The 25936-nt window shown below is 41.1% G+C and overlaps 1 protein-coding gene across 12 annotated transcripts in view; it reads right to left on the reverse strand.

Moving 5' to 3' along the window:
• Nucleotides 1-25936, reverse strand: part of EHBP1 (EH domain binding protein 1) — a 211321-nt gene that overhangs the window by 175162 nt on the left and 10223 nt on the right. For 11 of the 12 annotated variants that reach the window (XM_069009118.1, XM_069009117.1, XM_069009112.1 and 8 more), the window contains exon 3: nucleotides 7129-7186. The exons of the other annotated variant lie outside the window; for it this stretch is intronic. In XM_069009118.1, the coding sequence (XP_068865219.1) occupies nucleotides 7129-7186 (58 nt within the window). The remainder of the gene's footprint in view (nucleotides 1-7128; nucleotides 7187-25936) is intronic. 12 annotated transcript variants of the gene reach the window in all.

Below are 25936 nucleotides of genomic sequence, written 5' to 3' on the forward strand. Positions count from 1 at the left end.
CCATGTCCTCTGGTAGCATCTCATAAGATAAACCACTTCTCCTCCACAGGGCAGCCCATCCTCTTTCCAGGCACCAGTTTGCACAAAACTAATTGGAGCTCACAGGGTCTGAAACCTGCACCTTCCTGCTGGCTTTGGCCAATACAGACAATTATTTTGGCCAATACAGACAATGTATTTGGCCAATACAGACAATTATAAACTTTTGCTGTCCAAGGTCCAGGCACTGCACAGTTGAGGATCACTTGCTCCATCTATTAAACAAACCTAGAAAATGAGCATTCACTGGCGCAGTCAACGCTTCACTTCAAGCCCTTTATCAGCATTTCCTCCCACCAGGAAAGTCAGTGAGACACAATAAACACACAGGGATATATATGTTTTTCTGTCACTGAAAGCAACAACCAGGAGACAAGCTCTAACTAATGAGCTTTTAAAGCAAAGCTGTTCTGTGATCATGAATGTTATTAAGTCCTCCTCTCACTTTGAAAAATAAACACTGTATCACACAAACAGCACGACAGAAAAAGATAACATCAAAAGGACTGTCTGGGTTGTTGGGAAGGAGAAAGGGAAAGGGGAAAGCAAAGCAGAAGAAACACAGGGGACCAGCAAATGACAGTAATTTAAAATTAAGATGCAGAGTGTTATGCTAATAGAACATTGCTCATGCCAGGCACCTCTGTGCTGCAGTTTCTCCAAGTTGCATCTGGCCTATATCAAAAAACCTTTTCAACTCCCAAATTATAAGCCTTGACTTGGAGCTGGATCAGGCCACCTCTGCAGGTGACAAAGACTTGCTGTCAGCCAAGGTGAGGTGCTGCACCTGCACAGTACATTTCCACCCTAATCCCCCCCAACTCCATTTTCCATCGGGTGGTTGTGCCTTTAGACCCACTTTTTCCTCATTTGCCACCGATCTTCACCAGCCATCATCTCCCATTGTCTTGGAGTAGCTAAGCAGAAGTGACTGCCAGCAGCAGGTACCTCATCCACAGCCCTGCCCTTGCCTGACTTGTCTCCAAATCTCAGGGATGGGAGCCATGGTCTGGAAAGAGAAGCAGAGAGGCTCTGTTGCATTTCAAAGCAAAAGGCAACTCTTCCCTTTTTCTGCCAGTAGAAAATGAGCGAAGACAACATAGCATGAAAGCTCTTTTAAATCAGGAGCTACAGGAGGGGCTGCTGAAGTACCCTATAAATAGAGCAGGGCTGTGAATGACATTGTCCAACCTACAGCATTGCTCTGGCACAAAACTGATGACTGGGAGACGAGGAAATCTCTTAAAGAATGGCCATGGAGATGAGCCTACAGACTTGCATGAGCACTTCAGGCTATCCAGTTTTGAGATTCCTTTTTGTCTTTAAAACAACAGTTCCAATCCAGGCAGCCAGCTTTGCTATCCACCACCTCTGATGTGAACACCACAGCTCTTTTGCTGTGCTTGAACTGGAAAGAGAGACTTGATGCTACATTATTTCAGGAAACTACCCTTTCAGACACCTCATCTCCTTTCTGCTTTCTTCACTACCACCTTGCCTCATCCTGCCTCTGTTGTGCAGGATAATTTCATGTTACTTTTCTGTAAGATCCTAGAGCTGACCATAATATTTTGAACCTGCTGCAAATTATGGAACAGTTTATATTTATGAATAAAAAATATGTTCTTATTGCCAAGCTGTCAATATTGGGTTTTAAAAGCAAAACTCATCAGAAACAGACCTATGATTATTCCTCACCTGCAGCCACAAAAGTGGCTTTATTGTGAGCCAGAAAACTGCTGATTTTCTTTTCCTTATAAATTTTTTGCCAGCTGCCAGTAATCAGGCCAGCTCTGCTACTTGTCTGTGTGACAGGCTGTTAAGGACACAAGAAGCAAAGCAGGAGCTCAACTGGCTCCAGTAGTGCTTAGGGCAGCTCAGCTTGTAAGGATAATTCCTCTTCTCAGTGTTATCCAGGCAAAACATTTAGACAGAAAAGGAAAAAAAAACAACCAAACTCATAAGGAAGAGCTGACATTAAGCAGCCAGATCCTTCATCTGGTGCCTGCATGCCAGCAGTGAGGCTTTGGAACACCAAGGATTTGCTCCATGAGATGTGTCCCACCGAAGCCATTCACCATCCAGGACAGCCAGAGTTTTATATGGCTGTTAATGGACCTACTCGAAAAGGAATGGACTGGGAAAAGCTGCCAATTCCCTCACACCAGAGGAAACCAGCAGTTTGTGAATGGCTTCTCCTTTTCCTTCTGTACCACAGTTCAGTGTCACAAAGAGAGACAAATTAAGGACCATACTCCAGACTACAGCTTGCATGCCCCCCATGATCATCTTGAAATCACTGTGCTTGGCCCACCAGTTAAAGAGGCTGGGCACCAGAACAACACTCCAGTCACACTCCTGCCCTGGGATGCAGTCCAAAAAGCCCAACACGTGCCAAAGAAGGAAGTTCAAAGGCCTGGAAACTCCAGGCAGCCTTTGATCAACACATTGCTGTCAGTGCCCCTTTAGAGCAGACAAGGAAACCAGCAGATTCCCACAGGTCTTCCCATGAATGTTTTCAATTCATCAGCGTGCACATGTGTTACAACTGTCATTATGTGTATTACTGCTAAAAAGCTACAGAAAGACTGCTAAGCTTAGGAAATGAGCAAAAACTCATCTCCACCACAGGTCCTGTAGCACTGGGCTGCCTCTTCAAGCTTAATTTCACACACACACATTCATGACATACTCCTCAAATACATGATTCAAGCTATTTCGTTCACCAAATCTTGCCTTATTCACTGTCCACAACAGGTGATGGTCAGATAAAGAGCCTCTTCCCCTTCTCTTGAATCAGTTTCCAACATCATCTATAGGGTTTCTTATTAGAAAAAAAAACAACCGAACAAACAAAAAATCAAATCCCAGACAAACAAAAAAACCCAAATGCAGAGTTATTTTTCTCATCATTTTGTGGGGCAGCCATCACTGCACCTCAGTATGTCACCACAAGTCAACTTTATGGGATTCCTGGAAAAAAGAAGGGTTCTAATGACCCCCCAATTTACAATCAGGGATTTCAATCACAGTATGATTTTGTAACTTTACTAGAAAACTGAGAAGCCCCAGGAGTGGCATTATTGAACTGTGCTGGTCCCAGACAGTCACCAGCACATCAGGGTCACAGCATGCCTTTGGAACTCCAGCCCAGCAGGGACAGGCAGGGCTGGCACTGGGCAATAAAGTAGCCAGAAAAGGCAACAGATTGCCAAGGACAGCAAAACAGGTGACCCAACTGTTGCTTTATTGATGGCAGAACCTTGAAAAAATGCTGGCCAGGCTGCTGTTGTGTAGAAGGGCTTCTTCTTGCTCCCTGCCCCTTTGCCTCTCTTGGCTCCTACTAGTCACTGCTCAAGTTCTTTCCCTGTTCTCAGCATTGTTCCCTCTCCTTTGTGCTTGAACAGTTTTTGATAAACCTGCAAGAGAAGTGAAATCACAGGCAAGGCACCTTCTTTCAGCTTTGATACAAAAAGAATCTTTGAAGAATAATTCTGTCAGGCTCTCAGAAGCAAGTGCAAATTTGATTCTTCAGAAGTGTATAATTCAACTATAAGCCTCTATATGTTCACAGGAATAGTAGAAAGTACCTCCTTGACATCATGGAAACATCTATTTTCAAACTGGAATTTCTTAGTTCAAAGCCTGGAAATTTGAGAGCATCCCAGTGAAATGAAGGTAAATGTATTTTCAACACATTTTTCCCTTGCTCTACACTAGAACAAAGACATTCTTCCACCACTCCAAAAAAAAAAAAAAAAAAAAAAAGACAGGTCCAAAAGCCCAGGGCCTGAAAACCCAGGCAGACAACTTGCCAGTGTGCCAGGGTACTGAAGAAGAAGAGTTAAACAAGTCCACTGCTACAAGCTGCACCTTCTGTAAACTACGGATGCTGAACAGCATCTAAATAAAGCTTGAAGAGTCTACCTGATTTTGCAAACAGACAACATTTGCACCAGGGGACAGGTGACTCCCACCCTCCCCAAGCTGAACGCTCACTTTGGTTCTAGGACTGCACAGTAATTCTGCCAAGTACAGCAAAACTGCAAATCATCATTTTATGTAAACTCCTGGCACACACAACGGAGATGCCCAACCACACAGAGCCATCTTGTCCTGATACACCTCATGAAATAGACTGAAATTAGACTTGCCCGTGGAGAGCAGGTCCCAAAATAGAACTGTAAGTAACTTAAATCTGCATTAAGGTCAGTAACTGCTGGATATATTTATGGTCCTGTATCCATCCACCCATCAGACTGCTATTTTACATGCTCTTTCAAACGAGTATTCGCTTTTTATTTGCAACACTTTGAGACTTACTGTAATTTAAGACATCTACAGCTCCTATTCTGTGTTTCCCACAGTAACAAGTAAAATATTCAGACTCTTGCACATGATGTCTCTCATTATTTCTTTTAATAAAGGGACTGCTGTAGTTTACTTGGAAAGAGAGTATGTGGGCCAGGAGGCATATCAAAATCATGGAAACCCACAAAAACAAGGGCATCAAAGGACATCAAGAACTCAGCTTTCAGCTCAATGGCATCTTAAGATTATATTAGTTAGAGCAGGCATCCCAGTGAACATCCACAGCTCCATCTTCCAGCTGCAAGATATTTTTGCTTAATACATCTCTTGTACTTTCCCAGTACAAAAGAGACACAGAACTACTGGAGAGTATCCAAAGGGCCATGTTTGTGAGTTTGTGAACTATCTGCTAGTGATATCCCTCATTAACCCTAATGATCTGAAAAGTTCAGAAAACATAACCTCCAAAAAAGTCTTCACAACATCTTTACAGTAAGTTAAAACCTCATCCCTCCCTTCCTCCCTCTCAAGAAGCTGAAGAACATAGACAATTATTAATGCTTTGTACTCACTGAACCCAGTGTCCAACAAAAATAAAATAAGAGGAAATATTCATTTGACTTGCTTCCAATAAAGCAATTAGATGAAACAAGTATGTTGAATAAAGTATTTTACTGGCAGGATGACTAAGAGATCAAGCACATTTATTGATCTACAGTTTTTGACCCAAACAGCTCAAGTCACATCAACTACCTAAGCTTTAAAATTAACTCTATGCTCTGCCCAGATTTTAGGGCCACTCAGCCTCTTTCAAAGTACCTTTGTGGGATCTTACTAAACATGATTAAGTCAGCCAAAGACTTTTCTGAGTCTCAGGTTTAAATCTGCCAGTTTATCCAAGAGTTGCTTCTACTGACTGGTGACCAAAAGTGAGGACGTATCACAGAACTCTATGGCCCAGCTGAAAAAAAATTCAAGCCCAAAAGGCTGAGCTAATGCCAGAAAATCCTGTTGTCTCAGGGATATGCTGGATTCATTGGATCCTATAAAATGACAGGCAGAAACCCATCATTTCACAAAGCCCTGCTGGACTTTTGTTAGGGCTTCTGTTTCTGAACATATTCTGAACCCCAACAAAGCAGTCATTTATGGACAAATACCTTGTTTTTCACCAAGCTTTTCAAGGTTACAACACTTGTGCAAGCACTGCACTTACTGTTTGATACAACGTTTCTCTCTCTGTGCAACAGAAATTAAATGAAATTTATACAGAGAAGTTACAGGGTGAGCCATATCAGACACCAGTTACTGACATCAGCAGTTACTGCCTGGATACACACCGTGCTATAAATTCAAAGGAACTTGAGCCAGTTGATCCTTCAGTGAAACAGGAATAGTCTGACTGGCTTTGCTGAAAAGTATGGAACATGGAACAGGAATAGGTACCAGACTGAGTTCACACCCTTGTTTACTCATCAGGTAGCACCTTTGGGTTTAGGAATAGTCTGACTGGCTTTGCTGAAGAGTATGGAACATGGAACACGAACAGGTACCAGACTGAGTTCACACCCTTGTTTACTCATCAGGTAGCACCTTTGGGTTTTCATAACCTGAAGCAGAATTTTGGAAGCACAACATTTAGTTGTGCAGTCAGGAACCAGTCTTTATCTAAAACAGCTCAGAATAGCTTATACCTCGAGTTAAAAGACAAAATACAACAAACACGCATGACAATCAGAAAAAGAAGTCAGAAAAAGAGGAGTACCAGAAAAACATAAACCCAAAGTATCTCCTGAGCAGGGCAGTAAACTGTGTATCACATTTTCTAAATATTTAAGTTCTTCAACACAATTATTTCAAGATGCCTTCTCTATCATGGATACCCTCTCTCCACTATCACAGAGTTCTTTGAAACATCATTTTGTGTTACACCACTGCACACACAAAAAAGAAAAAGAAGCTTAGACCATCTCTTTTTTAAACTGAAGTGTCAAAGAATTATTACAACTTCCAAAATTTCTTCTCTGACAAGATCATTTGCCATAAACCCAAACAGGCTAAGAGGCCACAGCATGGGGAAAGGGAATGAGCAAGACTAAATCATCTCGAAGAGGAGATGCTCCTGGGAAGGGAGGAAAAGAGCATGCACTCCTGCTCCCATGCAAGACAAACTTTATCAATGTCCAGACACTGGATAGACTTCACTCAGAGCTTCCCATTCCTCAGGCTACCAAGCTATTAGTCAGGAAACACAAATTCCCAGGTTTGCCCACAGTGTTTGTAGAAGTAAAATGTAAAAATTCACTTCAAAGATACACTGCTGGGCTGAAAGACCCTGCTTTTATTCTTTTTTATTTGTAGCATTTCAAGTTGTGAAATAGCCTCTTATTCAGACTTCATCTGCCTATTGATGGGATGTCAGATTCTTCATTACTTTTTTTCTAATTAACTACTTTTTAAATAACTTCTAATAAAGAAATGAATACTCCTTTCTAATTAGGTCTAGCAAGTAATAACTGAATTGAACTCACAGTGATACAGTTCTGCTAAACAAATAACCAAAGCTGAAATCAGAGTTAACCGTTCCCATAAATTAGCACTGACATCAACAGCAGTTTATTCTGAACTTTATGGATAAACTGAGTTAAAAGGAAAAGTCAACAACTAAAATATTTCTCGTTTATTTATTTGGCTGCTCCCCACATTCAAAGAAACAGTCCCTCAAACCACTGATGCTGCTTGTCACTGAAGTTGGGACTTATTAATGAATCAACTAACCTTAGAGGATTTTCTTCTGCTTCTTCTTGTCCAAACCACCACTAGTTTATCTGGCTGCCTGTTGAAGATAAGGAAGAAATAGCTTAATATACAACAAGATCAATATGTAAACAGTTTATATTAAAACTCGTGCAACACATAATTACATCCTTAGTGGATAACATGCTCCCTTAAAAATAGCTCATCTAAAAACCTCTCTCAGCATCAGTCATTTAACAGCAAAAATAACGTGTATTTATAGAGAAAGGTTGTCCTCCAGTCCATACAGTAATGTCATCATTGTCCTGCTCTCTGTGCCTGTGGACATTTCCCCACAGCCAGCAGCACATCTGAGCAGAAACTCTTCCGTGGGGCAGAGAACAGGATCCAGACTCTAAAAAGACACCTTGGAAACACTCCAGCAGCCAAAATAAACATCAGTGCTAATTCTAGCTTCAATTTCTATGCAGACATATTGAAAAGTTACTGCTAAGTAGCAAAGAAAGCAGGTAATTTCACGTTTTCTTACACAAAGGATTATTTTTCTACTTGAATAACTCCAAGAACAGGAGAATCAAGTTCTGTGTTACTCCTCAAAAACTCCTTGGATGACTAGACAGGTAAGTCAGCACTTCCTCAACTTATACTCCAAAGGACAAACACTGAAAATCAGTGTGGTTTCCCAAGCAATTGTTTATTTAGTATTTGCAATGAATACAGATGGAAACCCCAGTAAATGACACTTCCAGTACAAATTATTTTCTCTTTAAATTTCTTAGGAGTTATTTCTTGGTTAACAGTTTACCCTTTTTATATCTACCTTATTAGTTTTACAGTTGTATCTGAGTGATTTTTGATACTGACTTAACTTCCAGACTTCCCTCCCGCCCCCCATGATACACTTTCCGTTGTGTGATGACCACACTTCTGGTCCCACTTCCAGACCTATAAGCCTCTTGTGCAGACTCCTGACTCCATTCCAGCTTTGTTTTCTGGCTGATGACCTGAATTCCATTATGAAGCCCAGCTGCAAATCCACCCACAAATGATTTTCAATGGAGTTCACATCTCCACTTAAAAGTACTAAACCTGCATGCAACTCTGCTGGGAAAAAAATTGCTACTCAGATTTTTGACACACCAGTGCAAGAATCCTTGCATTCCTAAAGCCAACAGCAAAACAAATCATAGTGGGAAAAATAGGTCTAACTAAGACAAAGTCAAGATACAATACATTCAAATCATGATTAAAAGGTGCACCCAAGATCCCCCACACAAATATCCTGAGTAAAGGCAGTGTTCCCACTGCTATCCTGCCTGGCATTTTATGACAGTGAGGTGAGACTACCTACTTAATAACTGACTTTTCAAATGAAACCCCAACTGGTTTAATAATCATTTTAGGCACCAAAGTGCTGGCCATATTTCCTTTCATACATACTTTTCCATTGAGCTGTTGATCATTTCTGCCCATTACAATAAAAACAATACCTCACCCATGATTCACATTTAAACCCCACCAGAACTAAAGCTCTCCCAAAAAAACCTGAGCTAAAGGCAGATCCTGCAAATGAAATGAGGACACAAGCTTTTTTTTTTTTTTTTTTTTCCCCGATAAATTAAAAGTGAAATAATCTGCTGTGTTTTGAACTGCAAATTCACTCTTGTGGCTTATTTGGGTGACTTAAAATTGCAGGCTGACTCTGCTTGCAGCTTCTGCAAAATCTTCCTTGGTAATGAGGTCATCCTCTTGTACTTCAGAACTCTTTGCTACTTGGTGTTGGGTTCTCATCTTTGGCTTACACCCGCACCAGCCCATTCACTTTGATGGGAACTGTATCTGTACCACCAGGAAAAAACAACACACCCCCAAAGCAGAGCAATCCAAACCCATGCCAACAACATTTCCCAGTTCTGAAGAACTCCCTCTGCCAGGAACATAAAGAAATGCACCAACTAAAGTTTTAATTCAGACTGAGAGGACCAAGCTATGCTGGTGGGAGAGCAGGAGCAGCATTTGCTCCCCTCACTTCTCTCACCAGTATATTTATTTTGTTAAGTACTGAGCACAATTTTCTCCTTCAGCTTCAAGTATGAGAGAAATCCACATCCAGAGGTACTTTACCAAAACAAAAAACAAGGAAGGTCATCACAATATGGAGACAGAAAATTTAGCAAAATGGAATGGGAAGCCAAGGGAAGAAAATACCCCAAAGGATGGGTGTCCCCACTCTATATACCACATGCTTCACTGAAACCACAGAGAAAGCGCAGCACCTTTTCGAAGGGATTTTCTTCAAGAAAGTCACAAATCCAAAAATTCTAAAATATCTTCATAGAATTGCTTGACTAACAAAACCAAGGGCAACCTTTCCTTCCACAATCTGTTCATTGCTCTCCTATGCCAGTATACTTCTAGAAGAAAAAGCCCAGCTCATATTTTAATCAGCAAATTTGCATTCAAGGTTATTAATGATGTCTCAGTGCTAGGAAATGGCCAATATCACATAATGCATGTTGCTCACTGAAAGCATTAGGTAGTGTTTCCTACTTCAGACTTCTCCCCTCCTTTAATATCATAAACCTCAGCTGCTCATTAGTCAATAATCAAAGCAAATAAAATCACCTCTGAAGAATTAGGCTGGAGACCAGTTTTAGTATCCTTTATACTTTTACTTATTAAACTTGGATATCATTCCAAATACAAAATCCACAATGATGCAAGCTGAACAAATGCTAATGGTTAGCAATTAAAAAAAAAAATTAAAATTCAATTTCCTGTGCTGCACAAACAACATTTCTCATTTCTTTAAACCTACCAGCTTTTAGTCAGTCACTTATTCAGCAAAGCCAGTATGCCTAAAGCAAGGAATAACATACTGCTAACTTCAAGACAATGGATTTGGAGCAGGGGAAAAGAACTGGGTTTTAGCTGGACACTCCATTTCCCCACTACATAATTGCATCAATCTATCAGTTCAACACCACTGACCTTTCAGCAGGAGTATTTAATACTGTATTGGAACCTACCCCGATTGCCTTGGCAGTGCTGTGCATTTCCCACCAGGGCAGCATTGCCAAAGCAGCTGCCAATGGGGGGAGCCAATGGAAGCCATCAGCACTGGGACATCAGGCACTGCCACTGGGAAGAGCATGGATCCAGTGGAAAGGATTGAAGGACCTAGCTTGGATCCAAAAAATCACATTTTATAAAACTTACCATTAACCTGTATCTGGCATTCACTCATTATTGTGTGGTTTGCAAGAAACTATTCCTGAAGAAAGGCAATTCATAGTAGTAAACTTATTTTATTATTTACAAGTGAAACTTAGCAAAGAAGCAGGGAAGATTATGATTTCAAAGTTTGTGGCTCAGAAAAAGAGATTCATCTCTGCCCTGCATACTAAGCAATTAAAATGGGATTCAAAATACAGATTTACAAAACACCTATAATTCAAAACCATGCCTGCTTTTCCTATCAAATGGAAACCATGATTCTGGTACCTTCCATTTTCCCACTGAAATAACCAATTTTTTAAAAAAAAAAAAGGTAAATACTGGAATTAAACTTTAATATCCACAACTATTAAATACAGTAACAAAAACATTCCACATACTGGAAAAACCTATCATCTGATCATCACCTCATATGCTACAAATTTTATCGATTGAAAGGAAGTTGTGCAAGATTCAAAGTCTTCTGCAGGTTGGTTTGACCGTTCTAGGAAGTTTTTGGCACAATATTTTGATTAGCGAACTCTCCAAACTCTCTTCTTGTAAAAGAAGGACATGAAAGGTATCAATCTCCTGTTAACTCTTGTTTTGTAAACCTTTTAGCAGAAGCTGATAACATTACCCAGGACGTATTTCTCCACTAAAATTACTGTTCTGTAACAAAAAGCTGGGGTTAGAATCTGTTGTTGGAAAGAATTGCAAATGAACTTAACTTTAATTCAGACCACTGAAGCCAATAGCAAGACCAATGATTAACAACCTTTTGGAGAAGGGTGGGAAAGCAGGTAACAGGATTTCTCAGTAGCAATGCACCATTACATTTGATAACACGCAGTAATTGTTAAATGCCTGAAATGCAGAAGATACCTTATTTGTATGTACCCCACAGGGTACAGCCTTGCATGTTTGTTTTGGAATCAAACTGCCTAAGTGTTGGCTTTTGCCTTCCCCTCTCCTTTTCTTTTTCTTTTTCAGCTCAGCTGTTTGATTTTTACTATGTTTGATTTGAACTGCATTAATTAGTACAGGCTGCTAGATTACTCTTGTGAAGCAAGCTTAAAAGAGTATAATTAATAAGAGAAGCAGCAGTGTTAGCACAATAGCATGCAGATGCACCTATTGAAGGATAAAAATAATTACTTGAGGACTAATGTCAAAGTACTCCTGATAAGATTTTTTTTTTAATAACCTTTTGTCCCTTCTGCATTGTACATCCCAGCATGCCATGCAAGATTTCCATTAGGAACCAATACTCCCGCCCCACCAGCACACAGCTTTCTACATGACTGCTGAAACACCAGCAAGGCTCTCTAATGGTCTCTTAAAAACAAATGCAATTGGTTCTACACCACCATTAATTTGGGATGAACGCTGCTTTTCCTCATTTTACAGCTAATTACTTTGAAAAGCACTCTTTGCAGTGCAGTCTTCTGCACTAAGTCCTGCACTATTGCCGTGTATTACCATTAGCCAAGGAACTAATCAGGCCACAGCTTTTCATGAGCCTTGTACTAAGGGTTTTTTCCTCCAGAATTTCCTGTTGGTCACAATCAGTGAAATTTCACAGCTGTCTACAACTGCAGGAAGTGCAGTCAAGTACTGCCAATGCTTTAAACAGGCCTAGAGACACTGTAGGAATGATGTCATGCATTGATACGTTTGCCAAATGAGCCCTCTTGCTGAGTGCAGGTACAGCACTGATTGCAAAAGCCAGAGACATTAAGAGGAGAATAAAACGCAATGCAGCTAAAACCCCTCTGAGATAATGATAAGATGAAGCACATTACAAGAGAAAGTTGTGCCTTTCAGGAAGGGGTTTGGAGTCTTCTTCCCCATCTCACCTTAACTTCCAGGGTGGAAGTTAAAGACTCCTGGGTAAGGCCTGTGCCATCTCAGAGAGTTACGTCAGATTAGCATTCTCTCAATACAACTTATTGTGGACTGTGCACCAAGCCCCTAAAATACATCAAAGTTTGTTCTTCCATCATTAAAATCATTCAGTAGTTTTAGCAAGCCTGGGAAATTTCAAAAGATAAATCATTAAAACAGGGAAAGCAAGAGAATATCACAGCTGAAATCCATCGACTTCTACATCTTCACTTTCTAACATAGAAAATCCCTCCACTTCTTCCCACCAGAGGTCTCTACAGATTTTTTCAAGACTACATAAACCCATTGAAAGACCAGAATTTCCCCTGTGAAGTGAATTTTAGGTTTTTTAATATACCTGCTGCTAGACAGACTGGCCTCTACAAGACTTACATCTCAAGATTATGCTTTCCTTTTCAAAAGAAGCTCTAGTCTGGCTTTGCTTGGTTTATACAAAACAGGGAAAAAGCAAGACGCTCTGACCTATTTCACAAGCACAGTCAGACCTACTGAATCTATTAGCAAGGCTGAGAGTGGAATGTATAGTATGTACTGCTGATTACTTGATTTCCTCAAACCAAACACAAATGAAGCTTGCAGGATGAATTAAACAAAACCCAAGTTCATCTATTATTCAGAAAAAAGTGACAAGGGCAGATTTTACTTCATTTTTCAAAGAGTTATTGCAGCAAAAAAAACCCTCTACAGAACTATCTACCAAAGTCTTGTCTTACAGCTTTTTGCAACAGAATTTTACATTGCAGAGTACACAAACTGACCCTAGTCTTCAGAAACTGTGTTCTTTAACATCCTTTTGGCAGTAACACAAAGATGCCTTGACTAGTCCCTGAATTTTAGGTCCCATCCAGCTGCCCTCCATGAGGAAGCTTTCTTTGCCTAGTCCAGTTTAGCCCTGCTGACACAAGGAGGGGTCGAGTACTGCACAGGAAGGGCCACGTGGATTCCTTATCTCATCTCCCATAATCACAGACACTCCTCTTAGGCAGACATGGACTCCAGCAATGCTTAGTCCACACGTTTACCCTACACAACCTACCACACCAGAGCTTACAAACACCACCCAGCACTCTATGACAAACGATGCCTAAAAAAAACAGGAGCTGCTTCAGGAAAGCTTGCTTGTAATACCAAGCTCCCCAGTCAGTTCTGCTCGGGGTGACTGGCAGGGAGGAGCACAGGTTAACAGGGCCATTCAGGCAAACCTTGAATGGAAAGTGTTGCTTTACAGTGGAAAGTTCACAGGAAGAAGCTGCCATGAGCCAGATCTTTCTCAGATGCCCGATTTTCCTTTTTATGCTCTTTTTGCCAGAATATTTAGTCTACATTTTAACAATAAAAAACCCAATGTTTTTTAAAACAAAACAAAAAAAAGCTTTCTGTTTCAAGTTGGTAGGCTGCTCCTCCTGAGCAGAGCAGAGCAGGAGGAAGAACTACACAAACCTGCCTGCACAGCCCGCCGGGGCCTGACCTGCCGTGAACCCGCTGAACTCACTGCTCTGATCCCCTTCCCTGCGGAGCTGGGGCCTGACAACTGCCACAGGAATAAACACAAAACAGGCAGAAAAAAACCCCACTCGTTCACCTGAGGCATAACAGTGCATTTCAAAGCTGGTCTGAGAAGGTGTAGTGCCTGACCATCTCTCTGCTCTAGACCCAAACGCAGCCCCCCAGGCACCTCCACATCCCGCCCCTCCTCAGCCGACACCAGCGGTCAGCGACACCTGCCCCTCTCCGGGTTCACTGCGCAGCAAGACAATAAAACAGAGCAGTAACAAGAATCAAGAAGCAGCTTCAGCAAACCAAGCAAGGAATTTTGAATTCAAATTCCATCTCCTGTCCTCACTGACTACACAGCATTCAGAAAATTTCAAGACAGACACTGAGCAACATCAACCCTCCCTTTGATTTTAGTCCTACTCATACATCTACCTATAGACCAAATATAATCTCTATACAATAATGTATGTGCACTACTGAGGATGCCCCAATTATCCCTTCTTATTTGGAAGCACTAAAAGTATAACTACTAGGTGCATTCTCATGATAAAAAGAATTTTAAAAATAGCTAACATAAAATTATTTGACTGACAAATGCTGCCTGAAACATGTTTTCAACCCATGAAAAACAAATGCCCACATAAACGATATCTTTTTGTACTAAAAAATATACAAGAGACTTTTTGGCACACCATTGTCAGTTTTGATCAGACCCTGTTCCCTTTAGCACAATTTATTTCTGTGTCAAATAGCATTCAAACAGAAGCCTTTCTGGTTTTCAGTCTGCGAACACCAGAGATTAGAAATTATTTTTCTGCCATTCCTGCAAAACAGAAAATTGTATCTTGCACCAAAACCACAGATCCAGGAAAATGAACTATTCACAACAGAAAGTTCCTCCTCCAATTTGTCTAAAACAGATTTAAGAAATTCTGCCTAGCCTACCATTCTGCCTAGCCTACCTAGCAAGGAGAAGGACGATCTTTGCTGTTCCTACTGCCTGAGCAAGTTTGACATTTACACACAGATACATGAACAAAGGTTTATACTCCTGTTCCACAGAAATCCCATTGTCCACATTAGGACTCAGACAAGGCAAGTTTCAGAAGCTACAGTGCATTGATGCCTCCATCCTCCTCCTCTCCTCGCTATCCATGGACACATCCCAAAGAAGATTACAGTTCTGCAAAGGCAGAAGTAGAAGAATCTGGCACCATGTGTCTTTTAAAGCTCCCTTCCAAACCAACAGCACCAGGGTTTTGTTGGTTTTTGTTACTTAAGAGCATGGTTTAGATTACACAAAGCAACTTCTACCATTTGAAGATGTACAGAATTTATGAACATACTGAAAGCTTCTGAGTTGGCAGCATGGGTGGAATGGTACCAGTTCATTGGGTTTGACTGGAAAAAAAAATTCCTATCTCCATCTCAGGTGCCCAGATTGTGGAACTGAGATGGTTATACAAGCTAGAAAAAAAAAAATGAGTGCTAAGACACACAGCTGTCTGCCTCTGATACTTGTAATGTTGAAAAGCTTGAATGAATGCTTGAAGATATAAAGACAGTACAAACTCTAGAGTTACACCCCACAGAAGATTGCAGCCTTACACAAGCATTCAGTAAGCTGAGGGGCAGGTCCATGGTATGCTGTGTCTGTGCCATAGGAGCAGTGTGGAAGGGCTGGTGTGATACAAACTCATATTTAGTTTTCCAAATGATCATTCTACTGAGCCCTAAATTAATCCATATTTATTTTGAGACACAGGCACTCCTGGTTCATGCAGAGTGAGCTCCCCAATTAAAGCTTCCTCATCTGTCAGCAGCCTCCTTTTGCTTTTGCAAATTAATATCACAAGAAGGAAAGAAAAAGAGGGGGAGGAGAGGGCCTAGTGAAACCATGGCATGCTGTGCTAGCTCCTTTCCCCTGTTGCTGTCCAGGAGACCAGACTTTGCAAATATTGCCAGGTACTCTCAGCCACAGCCACAACAGACATGACAGCAAGCATTAAGAACTCACTTTCAGGGAAGGAAGGTGAAGGACGAGATCTTGAACTGCTTTCTCTGCTCTGATTCTGGCATCTCCTTGCCTGTATGACCAACCAGGACTGAATCATCTGCTTGGAGCAAAGCACCCAGTTCCTGGGAGGAACACTCCTCAACAGCTGGGGCACCGGTGGAAGCAACACACCTTTCAGCCACTCTCCACAGGCACAAACCCAGAATATTTTAGCAACTGCAATAATACAGCAGCTACTGCAAATCTCTGAAGCAACCACAGCCTCAAAACACCACAGGGAAACATAAAAACCTTGCACTGAAACTTGGGTCCCAACCAAAGTCACACATTTACACACCAAGCAAAACAAAAAACCCCAGAGCCTCGACTGACCCCATCTTCTCCAAGTTTAGTGAGACCATCAAAATGTAAAAATTGAGAATGAGCCAATGTGGCAAATTTAGCAGCAGTAAGCTATATGTAGATGGTTGTCAACATCAAAGCTATGATTTTCCTGCATGTTAATGAAAACATTACTAGACTTAAAAATTTTTTGTATGTGGTTTGCAGGGAACTGGAAACTACCATGATCATTTCCCATGAAATGCCCCATTTCATGTTGGTGACCTTTCAAGAGCTGTTTTAGGATGGAGGTATGGACATAAGAAGTAAAATTATTTGATCAGTATTTGCAGCTAAATAACTATTCCAAAGACTGCAAAATTAGAATGATTTTTCCTCCTCTAGCCCAACCTGTTTCATTAAGTTGTTACACTGCTTCCAAGCTGCCTTCTGAAACAAAAGTTGCCACTTCTGATTACAGAATCAATCTCAAGAACAACACAGGTTATTTCCATTTAAAGCTCAACAGTTCTTTGTACACCCAAAGTCTAAAAATTTGTAGCATTTTTAGGAAGTTAAAACTGACCAAGACTTTCAATTAATGCCCTCAAAGTAACACCCATGGCTCATATCCAGCAGCAAGTATTGGCTAAGAAAAAAAGCAAAACCTCCTGCCAATATTAGGGGGCTTGATATGGTAAAAAATAAACCAAAAACAAAAAAGGAAAAACAAACAAACAAACAAACAAAAAAAAACAACCAAACCTAACTGAATGACCTCTATTTCTATTTTGAAATGTAAAAAAAAAAAAAAAAAAACTTACAGCTTTTAAAAACTGGAAAGTATTTTGAAATACAAACTTCATACTTTGCAAATACAATTGATGAAACACTGCTGTTCCAAAATCCAAAAAACCCCTAAGAACAGCAACAACTAAGTGCCTAGACAGATTTTGCCAATAACTGCTGCTAGCAGCAGTCTGAACTAGATTTTAACTAATCATTTCAAGATCAGCTAAACTGGAAAGAAACAGCATATTTACTCTGACTTCTCTAAGCACCATTTTCAGTTAAAAAAGCAAATATACAGAAGCTACATTATAGCTGAATTCATGCTGAAGCTGTAAACACACAAAGAAATAAAATCATTCAGCCAGACAGGTATTTCTGTTGGTATTTTTTAAAATAATCTTCCTATAAAATATTTTTCTGTTACAACTAGATTTTACTCCAGTCAGGCACTCCCACCAACAGAGCCCAGCAGCCCTTTGTCTCAGCATCTCTACAGAAGGGACTCAGAGTAGTGATCCTTCACGTTTCTTTCAGTACACCAGGCTGTACCCACTCTGGTTACTAACAACCAGCAGGAGGACACTCCTCAAGGTCCTTTATACACCCAGAATTGCTGAGAGTTAAGCTGCTAAAAATGAACACCATCCTTTCCTTACTTACATTCCCAATGAAGACACATAGACACAAGAATAAACTCCTCCAAAGTCAAATTTGTGACTGGAGACTAAGACTAAAGCCAGCCACTACCTTGGCTATTGCGTCACCCCCTCTGTTCTTTCTGTGCTGTCATGGTTGGTATTTTATCTCAGCTTAAAACAGACAGAACCCATACCTTTTCCATGCTATTGTGAAATGCCTGGTTGTTTTAGTCTGTTGGCTTCTTTACACAGCTGAAGGATTGTACCATGGGGCAGTGGCAAAGCAACATCTTCAGCCACAGAAGAGATACCTGGGTGCTGGCCAGACTTTTCATTATGTGGATTTGATGTCTTGCAGGCTGGATTCCAGTCTTGCACCATTAAATGAGGCAAAGGGATAAAGAGACAGAGCCCCTCTATCCCATAGTGCATACAGCTTAAAAGATTAAGTATTTTGTCTCACCCTAGATTTCAATTTTACTCTAATTCAAAAATTTTTTATCTGTAAATACAAATGTGTCTGGTGTATAAAGCAGTTCTCCTTGGAAGCAGAAAGGTGAACAAAAAGGGAAGCTAGACTGGTTTCTGGAGCAAATTATACTCTTAATCTAACAAAGGGATGAGAGCCATCCACTGAAACTAAAAGACAAAGCCTCTCAAACCTACTGCAACACCTTGTTGTGCCAAGTGAGGAACAGTGTCCTTACAGTGAAAGGCACACACCTCCTACCAGATTAAGGGCTGCAGAATCTAGTACTAAGTGAGGATAAACAGGAGGAAAAATTTTAATTTCAAGCTTTTACAAGAGTATTACAGTAAATGAAATTATGATAAGTTGCTGTAAATTATTCCATTTCAAATAGGAATTTTAATACATTTGTCTAGTTGAGGTCAAAGAAGCCAAATGAATAAAATCCACTCTGCAAACTAACCATCAAGGGAATGAGAATCAATTTTAGCTGTGCAGAGTTCACACAGAGCACTGGGGGGGAAAACTAGCTATGTGCAGAATCATCAACATGGACAATAGAGATGCGTGGGCACACAAACTCCTTGGATTCTGCAAAATAAGATTTTCCACATATTTCAGCGCATTTTACACAAAATGCACTTTTCATCTTTAAAACAAACAAGGCTCAAAAGTTGAAGCCTGCAAAATTTTTACATATTTCCCTCTGGAGCATTCAGATGGAAGCCCAGCCTTGGGGCCAGCACTGCACACGCGTGTGCACGCCCCCACTGCAGCACCACAAGAGCTTCAGAGAGACAGGGCAGGCCCATGGAGCAGCACTCAGGAAAATTAAGGCTACCAAAGTGATGAGCAAATCTCTTGAATTGAGTGTGTTCAGCAAGGCTTTATTTATACACTTCATGCTTTAAGTCAGCTCTCCTTAACTTTTCCACTTTCTGAGCATAGACAAGACCTTACACACAACATTTATCTCAGCTCAACCTGTTAATTCAACCTTGCCCCTTCAGCTTTGACAGACGGGCACTGGCACAGCGAGTTCTTGCTGCTACCCTCACGACCCCGTGCAGCACCAACACCTTCTCAGCCACTTTCCCTCCCCAAAGCCGTCCATCTGAGGAAGTGAAACTTCTGTGCTCAGCACTGCAGCTTCAGCTGGACCCAACCCGGACAGAGGCAGACCAGAGAGCTGGCAGGCCAAAGCCTTTAGCCCCTTGCATTGCAGGCAAGTCGGGAGGTTTATTTCTCCCTGCTCTGGCTGTTCAGCTTGTGGTCAATTTTGACATATAGAGGGTTTGTGTTTGTTTGTTCCGCAGCCAGACAAGCAATACAGCACCAAACAAGGTGTGAATTTACTCACTCACCTCAAGGCAGCTAATGGGCAAAGAAAGATGTTTTGGGCCACTGAAACCCTCAAACTTCAGAGCCAATGGAAATAAGTGTTTTGGAGAAATACTAAGTCCAAGTGTAAACCAGAAGCAGACACTGGCTTTTGCAACATCGCCTCACATTGATGAAACAATGCAAAGAAATCTAACAACGCAAAGAAAAAGGGTTCAATCAAAGAGAAAAAAAACCAGGAAAATAAAGATGACATATGGCCAGCTTCATCACATTATTAACAGCACCACACATACAACAAGTACCTACATTTTACTTCTGCCTTTGAAGTATTTGATTTCTGTACGATCCTGGTCTTCAAGAAACAGCCACAAGCCAGACTGGTGATGCTGCATGGTGATGGGAGTTTGCTCCTCTCAAGAGAGTCAAGAGGCAAAAATATAGTCTGTCTCTGACCAAACTCAGAGCTGTCCTGGCAGTTTAGCCTCATAAATACTTCAAAAGTCTCATGTGCTACCCTATCTCTTCCTACACTAAGTCACAGGACAGATATGCTGGAGCAACAAACAAGGAAAATAATAGCAACAGACACACTGCATGGATTTCTCAGCATTTTTTTAAGGGTAGGAAATACAATGTCTCTCTCCCCCCAACCCCATGATATTCACATTCTCTCTTCCACAAGCATTACATTTTGGGACTGATTTTATGAAAGAAAAAGCTACAATGCAAAGTCCAAGCAGAAAGTAAATTACAGAATAAATTCTACAGCAATGTAGAGGAAGGGGGGAAAAAGATCAGCAATTCTAATTCAGACTCCGTGTGTGTGTGTGTGTATATATATATATATGGAAGTCAAGAAGGTTAAGCAGAATATTCCAACAGTTCTGATGATATCTCAGTAATGATAAGGCTATATCCTGCTGTGCAGCCACAGCTCTGCTGGAGTTATAACTGAACTCCATCCTATCGGCTTTATTCCCAAAGGTCTTCAGAGCTTAACAAGCTCTCCTGCTTAATTTAGTACTATAGTTTCTCCACAAACACCTTTTTTAAAATACTTTGGTTTGAACTTCGGGCAGACTGTAACAACCGTTTGCAAGTGAATGTGACACAGGGTGGGTCCCCTGCATGTTTGGCACTGCAGTGATGAACATGGAGGCTTTCAAGAGCTTCAGGCATTCATCACCTTTGCTGAAGAGGAGCTTGGCTCTTAGGGACATTTTCTAGTATTGCCACCTCTGGATAAAAAATTTCAGAAACATCAGTCCTGAAAGGATGTACTTAGAGCCTGGTACAAATTACTTCCATCTCCACAATCTGACATTTATCCATTACACATACTCCTAATTACACATCGCTCAGAGAAAAGCAAATAGAAAACAAAAAAACCTTCCCCACAACAAAAATCTTCCAAAAACCAGCAACTGTAGATCAATGATCAATGGTCATCTCCCCTCCAGAGTTATCTGTCCCATTATCCTCACATACTCTGCTTCACTGGTCCTCCTCTACCTCAGTACTGTGCTCTGCCAAGTTTCCACTCTGACCAAACACACTTGTAAATAAGCTCATTATTAACATGATTCATACTGAAAAAAGAGAAAGGGATGGGCCCCTTTTTAAATTTTGTAATGCATAACTTGCAGTTTTTTCCTCAGTTATGTAGTGTCTTGCTATCATAAATCTGCACTCATACAATTCTTAGCAGTACACAGAGTTTTCTTGTACCTTCTGCACAATTTCTCCATATCTCAGAGACAAAACAGGGATCATTTTTCTCTATCACACAGCAGTCTTGTAAGAGTGGATTAATAATGGAGCTGTGTGGCTGCAGAATTTTTGCGCAGAGAAATTGTTAGCACTTTATTTCCACACAGCAAAGTGTCATTTTGTAGTTTTACACCATTACCACTGAACAGAGAGCTGCTACCATCTGGCCTTTAAGAGGAGATATAAATCCTGCTTATAAGTAACTGTGGATGTAAAATATAGAAAAGTTGATGAAAGACGATTTGTACACACAAATTAGGGAGTGCTGGAAAAGATGCTTTTTCTGCACAGTTACAAGGGAAGTTGAAAGGAAGCCTAGTGCAGAACCAGGATTTTCTGACTTCGGTTGTTTCTACCATTAGACCACACTCTAGGAGAAGGAGAAGCAAAGACTTCATTCCACCCTCCAAGTAAAAAATACCTAAATAGAAAAAAATGCACAAAATTTATCAAGTCTGCTCTGAACAAAAGAAGGCGCTAAACTGACTGACCCAGAACTATTTATGTAAGGAACAAAAATAACTTTTACTACCACTTTTAGTAAGCCTGTATAGCTTCGCAAGCTCTTCTAGCTTCAGTATTCTCCATAAAACATTCTGCTGCCTCTGGCTACATCTGAAGGGAGACAGAGAAGACTGTGTGCAATTTCTTTGCTGTGACTGGGAACTTGCATTGGGATAGAAATTAAATTCCTAAAGCACACATGTATATTGTGTATGCTGCATTATTCCTCCCCTTTTCACATCAGCCACCTGGAAACTGGAATGTGGCACCAGTATGGAAAACCACTTACACAGATACAGTGAAGAAAATACAATGTGATGACAATAAAAGGATGCATCAGGTTGAAGATATTGAGACATCAATTTGAACTGAGTGAAAGTACACAGGGGAAGGCTTGACACATAATGCAGTTTTAGTAGCAAAGCTATAAGTCTTAGAAAATGTTATAAAAAGAATACTCAGAATTTTTTAATATCATAGGATATCAATATCCAGACTTTCTCTGTCTGTGCCTTAAAGGTAGAAATACTTCAATAAAGCAGTTTGTTTTCATTCAGCACAAAAAAGAATTCCCGGAACACTTTAAATTCAGATGTCTTCATTCACTGTATGATTGTTACTATCACACTCACTCAAAAAGAGGTGAAATCCTAATTAGCATTCACCAAGAGAAGATGGAACCTCCCTTTTAAAATAGTTTTTGAAAGAACTGTGATTATCATGAATTATGAAAGTGAAGCGCTCCTATCTGTTTGGCAAAGCCAAAGGGAAGGAGAGGTGTTGTATGACATGTATGATTGCTCAGGCACAGTAGAACAGTGGAGCTGCTGCCTATAGTCAGGGTCCAAGCACACACACGTGCACATTGCTTGGTCAGCAAAATCAAGCCTGAAAGCTCAGCGTGACACCATGAGTTCCCATTTTAAGGAGGGCACACTTTGTCATAAGAATTTTCCATGGCCTGGGTCAGCAAACATCTGCCTGAATAAAACACAAAAATCTGATTGCAGCTGATTATGGGAATTATTATTGTATTCAATGGAAGAACAAAGGCCTGGGGGCCTGCTACAATTTTGAGTATTTCAGTAACATAAAAGCTTCACTATTTCAAAGTTGCTTAATTACCAGCAAGATGGCTTGAGGTTGTAAGGAAAGTGAGATTTCTGGCCCTGCTCAGCCCATGTGCACCATAGCACACCTGGGAGTCTCCAAGGGTGGACAAGATTTGTCCCTCACTAGCAACAGCCAGTCCTTTTGCTATTCACCATCAGCATCCAGGCTTTCCATCCCCTTAAGATGGTTCCATTACATACATTGATTTTATACATTCACACTGCATCTCGAACTATGTATTTGTACTTATTATGCACAGGTGACACTTCTTTGTCACGTGTTACCAGCTTCCATAAATGTCTCCCCACCTTAACTTCTTTGCTGGAAAGGATGTTCAGTGTAAGGAGTTAAGATCCCACCAAGAAAATCCAAGCTAATCAAAGAGATTGATGTCAGCAGAAACACAAGAAGACTCCGTGGCTGTTCTCTGAAATTATTTTTGCTTCACACACTGGTTGCTCATATTTAAGTCTCTGGTTTTGTATCTCCAAACCCATCAGGATCTGCCTTGTATACCCTGTACACACAGACCAAAAGACATTCAAACAGGGAGAAAAGCCTCACATTCTGCTCCTCACTCCCCCACTCCCCTGCTGCTTTCCCACCAGCTCAGATCACTTCACGGCCCATCCTACACATCTCTACACAATGCTGAAACAAGACAGGTGAATATTCCATGAAAAAGCTGCAAGGCTGACCATTTTAAAAGGCTTCCTAGGGCAGCAAAGAAGAAATTAACCCCACAGAAGACCTACCAAGGCTTCTCTAAGCCCATCTATGGCACAGCACAGGAGGAAGACGAGGGCAGAACACTCATTCTGTGAGGTTAACAAGGCAGCAGGTTTCTGCTTCTCTAGGTCTTAATGGGGTTGTCAACCGTAAGAGGTACTGACAGTTCTCACAATGAGGTGAACACAAACAAATCAGGATAAATTGCAGTCTTCCTATAGTCAAGAATAGCTCGAGATTATTTTCTCTTTTTTTACATTACAGTTCGTTGACTTTACCATTAACTGCAAGTCAAGTAAGCATCCTCCTTTTAACAGCTGCTGTTAAAAGAAGCAGTAGTATTATTCTTCCCCCTGCAGCACATGATCTAGTTCCCTAAGAACAAGTTTGTCTGAAATAAATTTATTTACTGAAGTCAGCACTTTTTTCCCCAGGAGGAAGCAGGCTTTGTGCATTGTAAATGCTTTATTAGGGTTCACTCCAGACAACAAGACTGAATCTAGAGGCAAAAATGTCCGTATTCCTGATTCCAGTACAGCAACAGGAAAGGAGACAAGTGACTGCACTGTCACCTGCCATTGTACTACAACACTAGCCACTACCAGCAGTACTGAAGTGACTGCTGATGGGTCAGATGAACACCCAGCACCAGCACTGGGTAACCCACACCCTGAAAGCACAGGTTTTACTGCCATTTTCCCTTGCAATACAGCTTCTCCTGAGGCAGCTAGAGCAGGAGGTGGCTCCAGGAACAGATGGAGAGCAGAGAAACACAGAAATGTATCTAGCAGCTCCCTGCTCCAAAAATACACTGCACAAATGGCCACGTGGAAGCACAAACTGACACAAACCCGTAGTTCCAGGCACAGGGAAAAAGGCTGGGCTGCCAGCAGCTTTTGCCCTTGCAGATTCTCCAGTGTCTAATAAAAGGTGAAGGTACTGGCTTTTTACCTGCAGCCATAGGGTCTGACCAAGACTCCTCTCTTCTATCCAGAGGCCCTTTGTCACACAACCCATGGAAATAATAGCTGGAGGTTTCCACCCCTGCAAACCTTAGTTGAAATTGTCTGCTGAAACTTTCCAATGCAACGCTGAATTTGCTGGCCAGACAGAAAACTCAGGCGTGTTTTAACATCACAAAAGAACTTTCCCTCTATGAAGCAAAGCTAAAAATAAGGGAGAGGCCCAAGGTTCAAAAACAACAACACAGCAGAAAACTTGTCATAACCACCGACAGCATAGACCCATCAACCACAACAGTGCTGTATGCCCAGAGAAAAGGGCTGTCCTGGCTCTCTAGAAAAGTGGCAGCAGTGTTGGTGTGGAGCTGTGGCAGGCTCTGACAAGGCACTGTGGCACAGGGAGCTGCCACAGCCCCCAGGTAGCCGGCGATGTGTCAGGGGCAATTCCCTCACACCGAGCTCTCTGTAGGGCCCTGCTCCAGCATTCTCCTGGCAGCAGCTGCAGGCCTTCAGCTGGCATAACATTTACCCCAGGAAAGAGGGAAGGATGTGTGGGGGCAGGAAAGCAGAGTAGCCTTTTTCCCTCCACCGCCCAGTCGACAGGACAGTCTTACAGTCACAAACTAAAGGAGGCACCATGCCTCAAGCACTGCGCAATTATAATTCTAGCACTATGGGTGACCACACACTTTCCAATCCTCTATCAAAACATCCCTTGATTACATCAGTGGCTATGAAAATTCAGGGTGTTAAGATTACTCTTGGTGATCTTTCAGTTAAAAATTTTTTAATAATCACATCCCATTTAGGATGGGGGGAAAAAAGAAATCTATGGAAAAGGAAATAATTCCTTTGCTGCTTTAAGATTGTCTGTCTTGGTATCCTGAACAGTAAGTAGACACTGGGGCTCAGAGTAGCCATCTACAAGGAAGAAAGAAACAATTTTAGCAGTAAAGACAAAAAAACCCAACCAAAAAACAAAAAGATAAAAGCAGAGCTTACGACCCACAATTCCCTGTTCCACATGCACAAATCCTGAAAAAGGGAGGTGAGTGGGGTGGGGGTGAAAACACCATTGTATTTTTTAAAAGTATTTTTCAAAAAGTGTTAACAGTAAACAAAAGCCATCCTAAATATGCCTTAAAACCAAGTAACACTGTTATAAATTCTTTCAATTTTTGTGGTATGACAGGAAGTGGTAAAAAATGGGTCAGGCCTTTCTCATTCTTAAAATTTTCTTGTATGTCAAAGATGAAGGAATGCAAGGGGAATTCTCTCACTCAAGAGACACTTATTCCAAGAATCTATCCAGTTAAGATCTGCTCTTGAAGAGAAAAAGAAGTTTAAAGATCTTGTTCTCTTGAAATATTTCACAGCTCTATACAACCATTGCTGAAGTTACCTACAGGAAATGACAAACCACTAAGTAAGTTTTCCAAGAGACACAACTAGGTAAAAGACAGGTACAGCTAGAAAAAACTGCTAAATAGATTTGCCCACCTGTCAGCATGGCCAGAGATGAAACTCCAGAGCTATAACCATGTCAGGT

This window comes from Aphelocoma coerulescens, chromosome 3 (assembly GCF_041296385.1).
Source record: "Aphelocoma coerulescens isolate FSJ_1873_10779 chromosome 3, UR_Acoe_1.0, whole genome shotgun sequence".
In the NCBI taxonomy this organism is placed as follows: domain Eukaryota; kingdom Metazoa; phylum Chordata; class Aves; order Passeriformes; family Corvidae; genus Aphelocoma; species Aphelocoma coerulescens.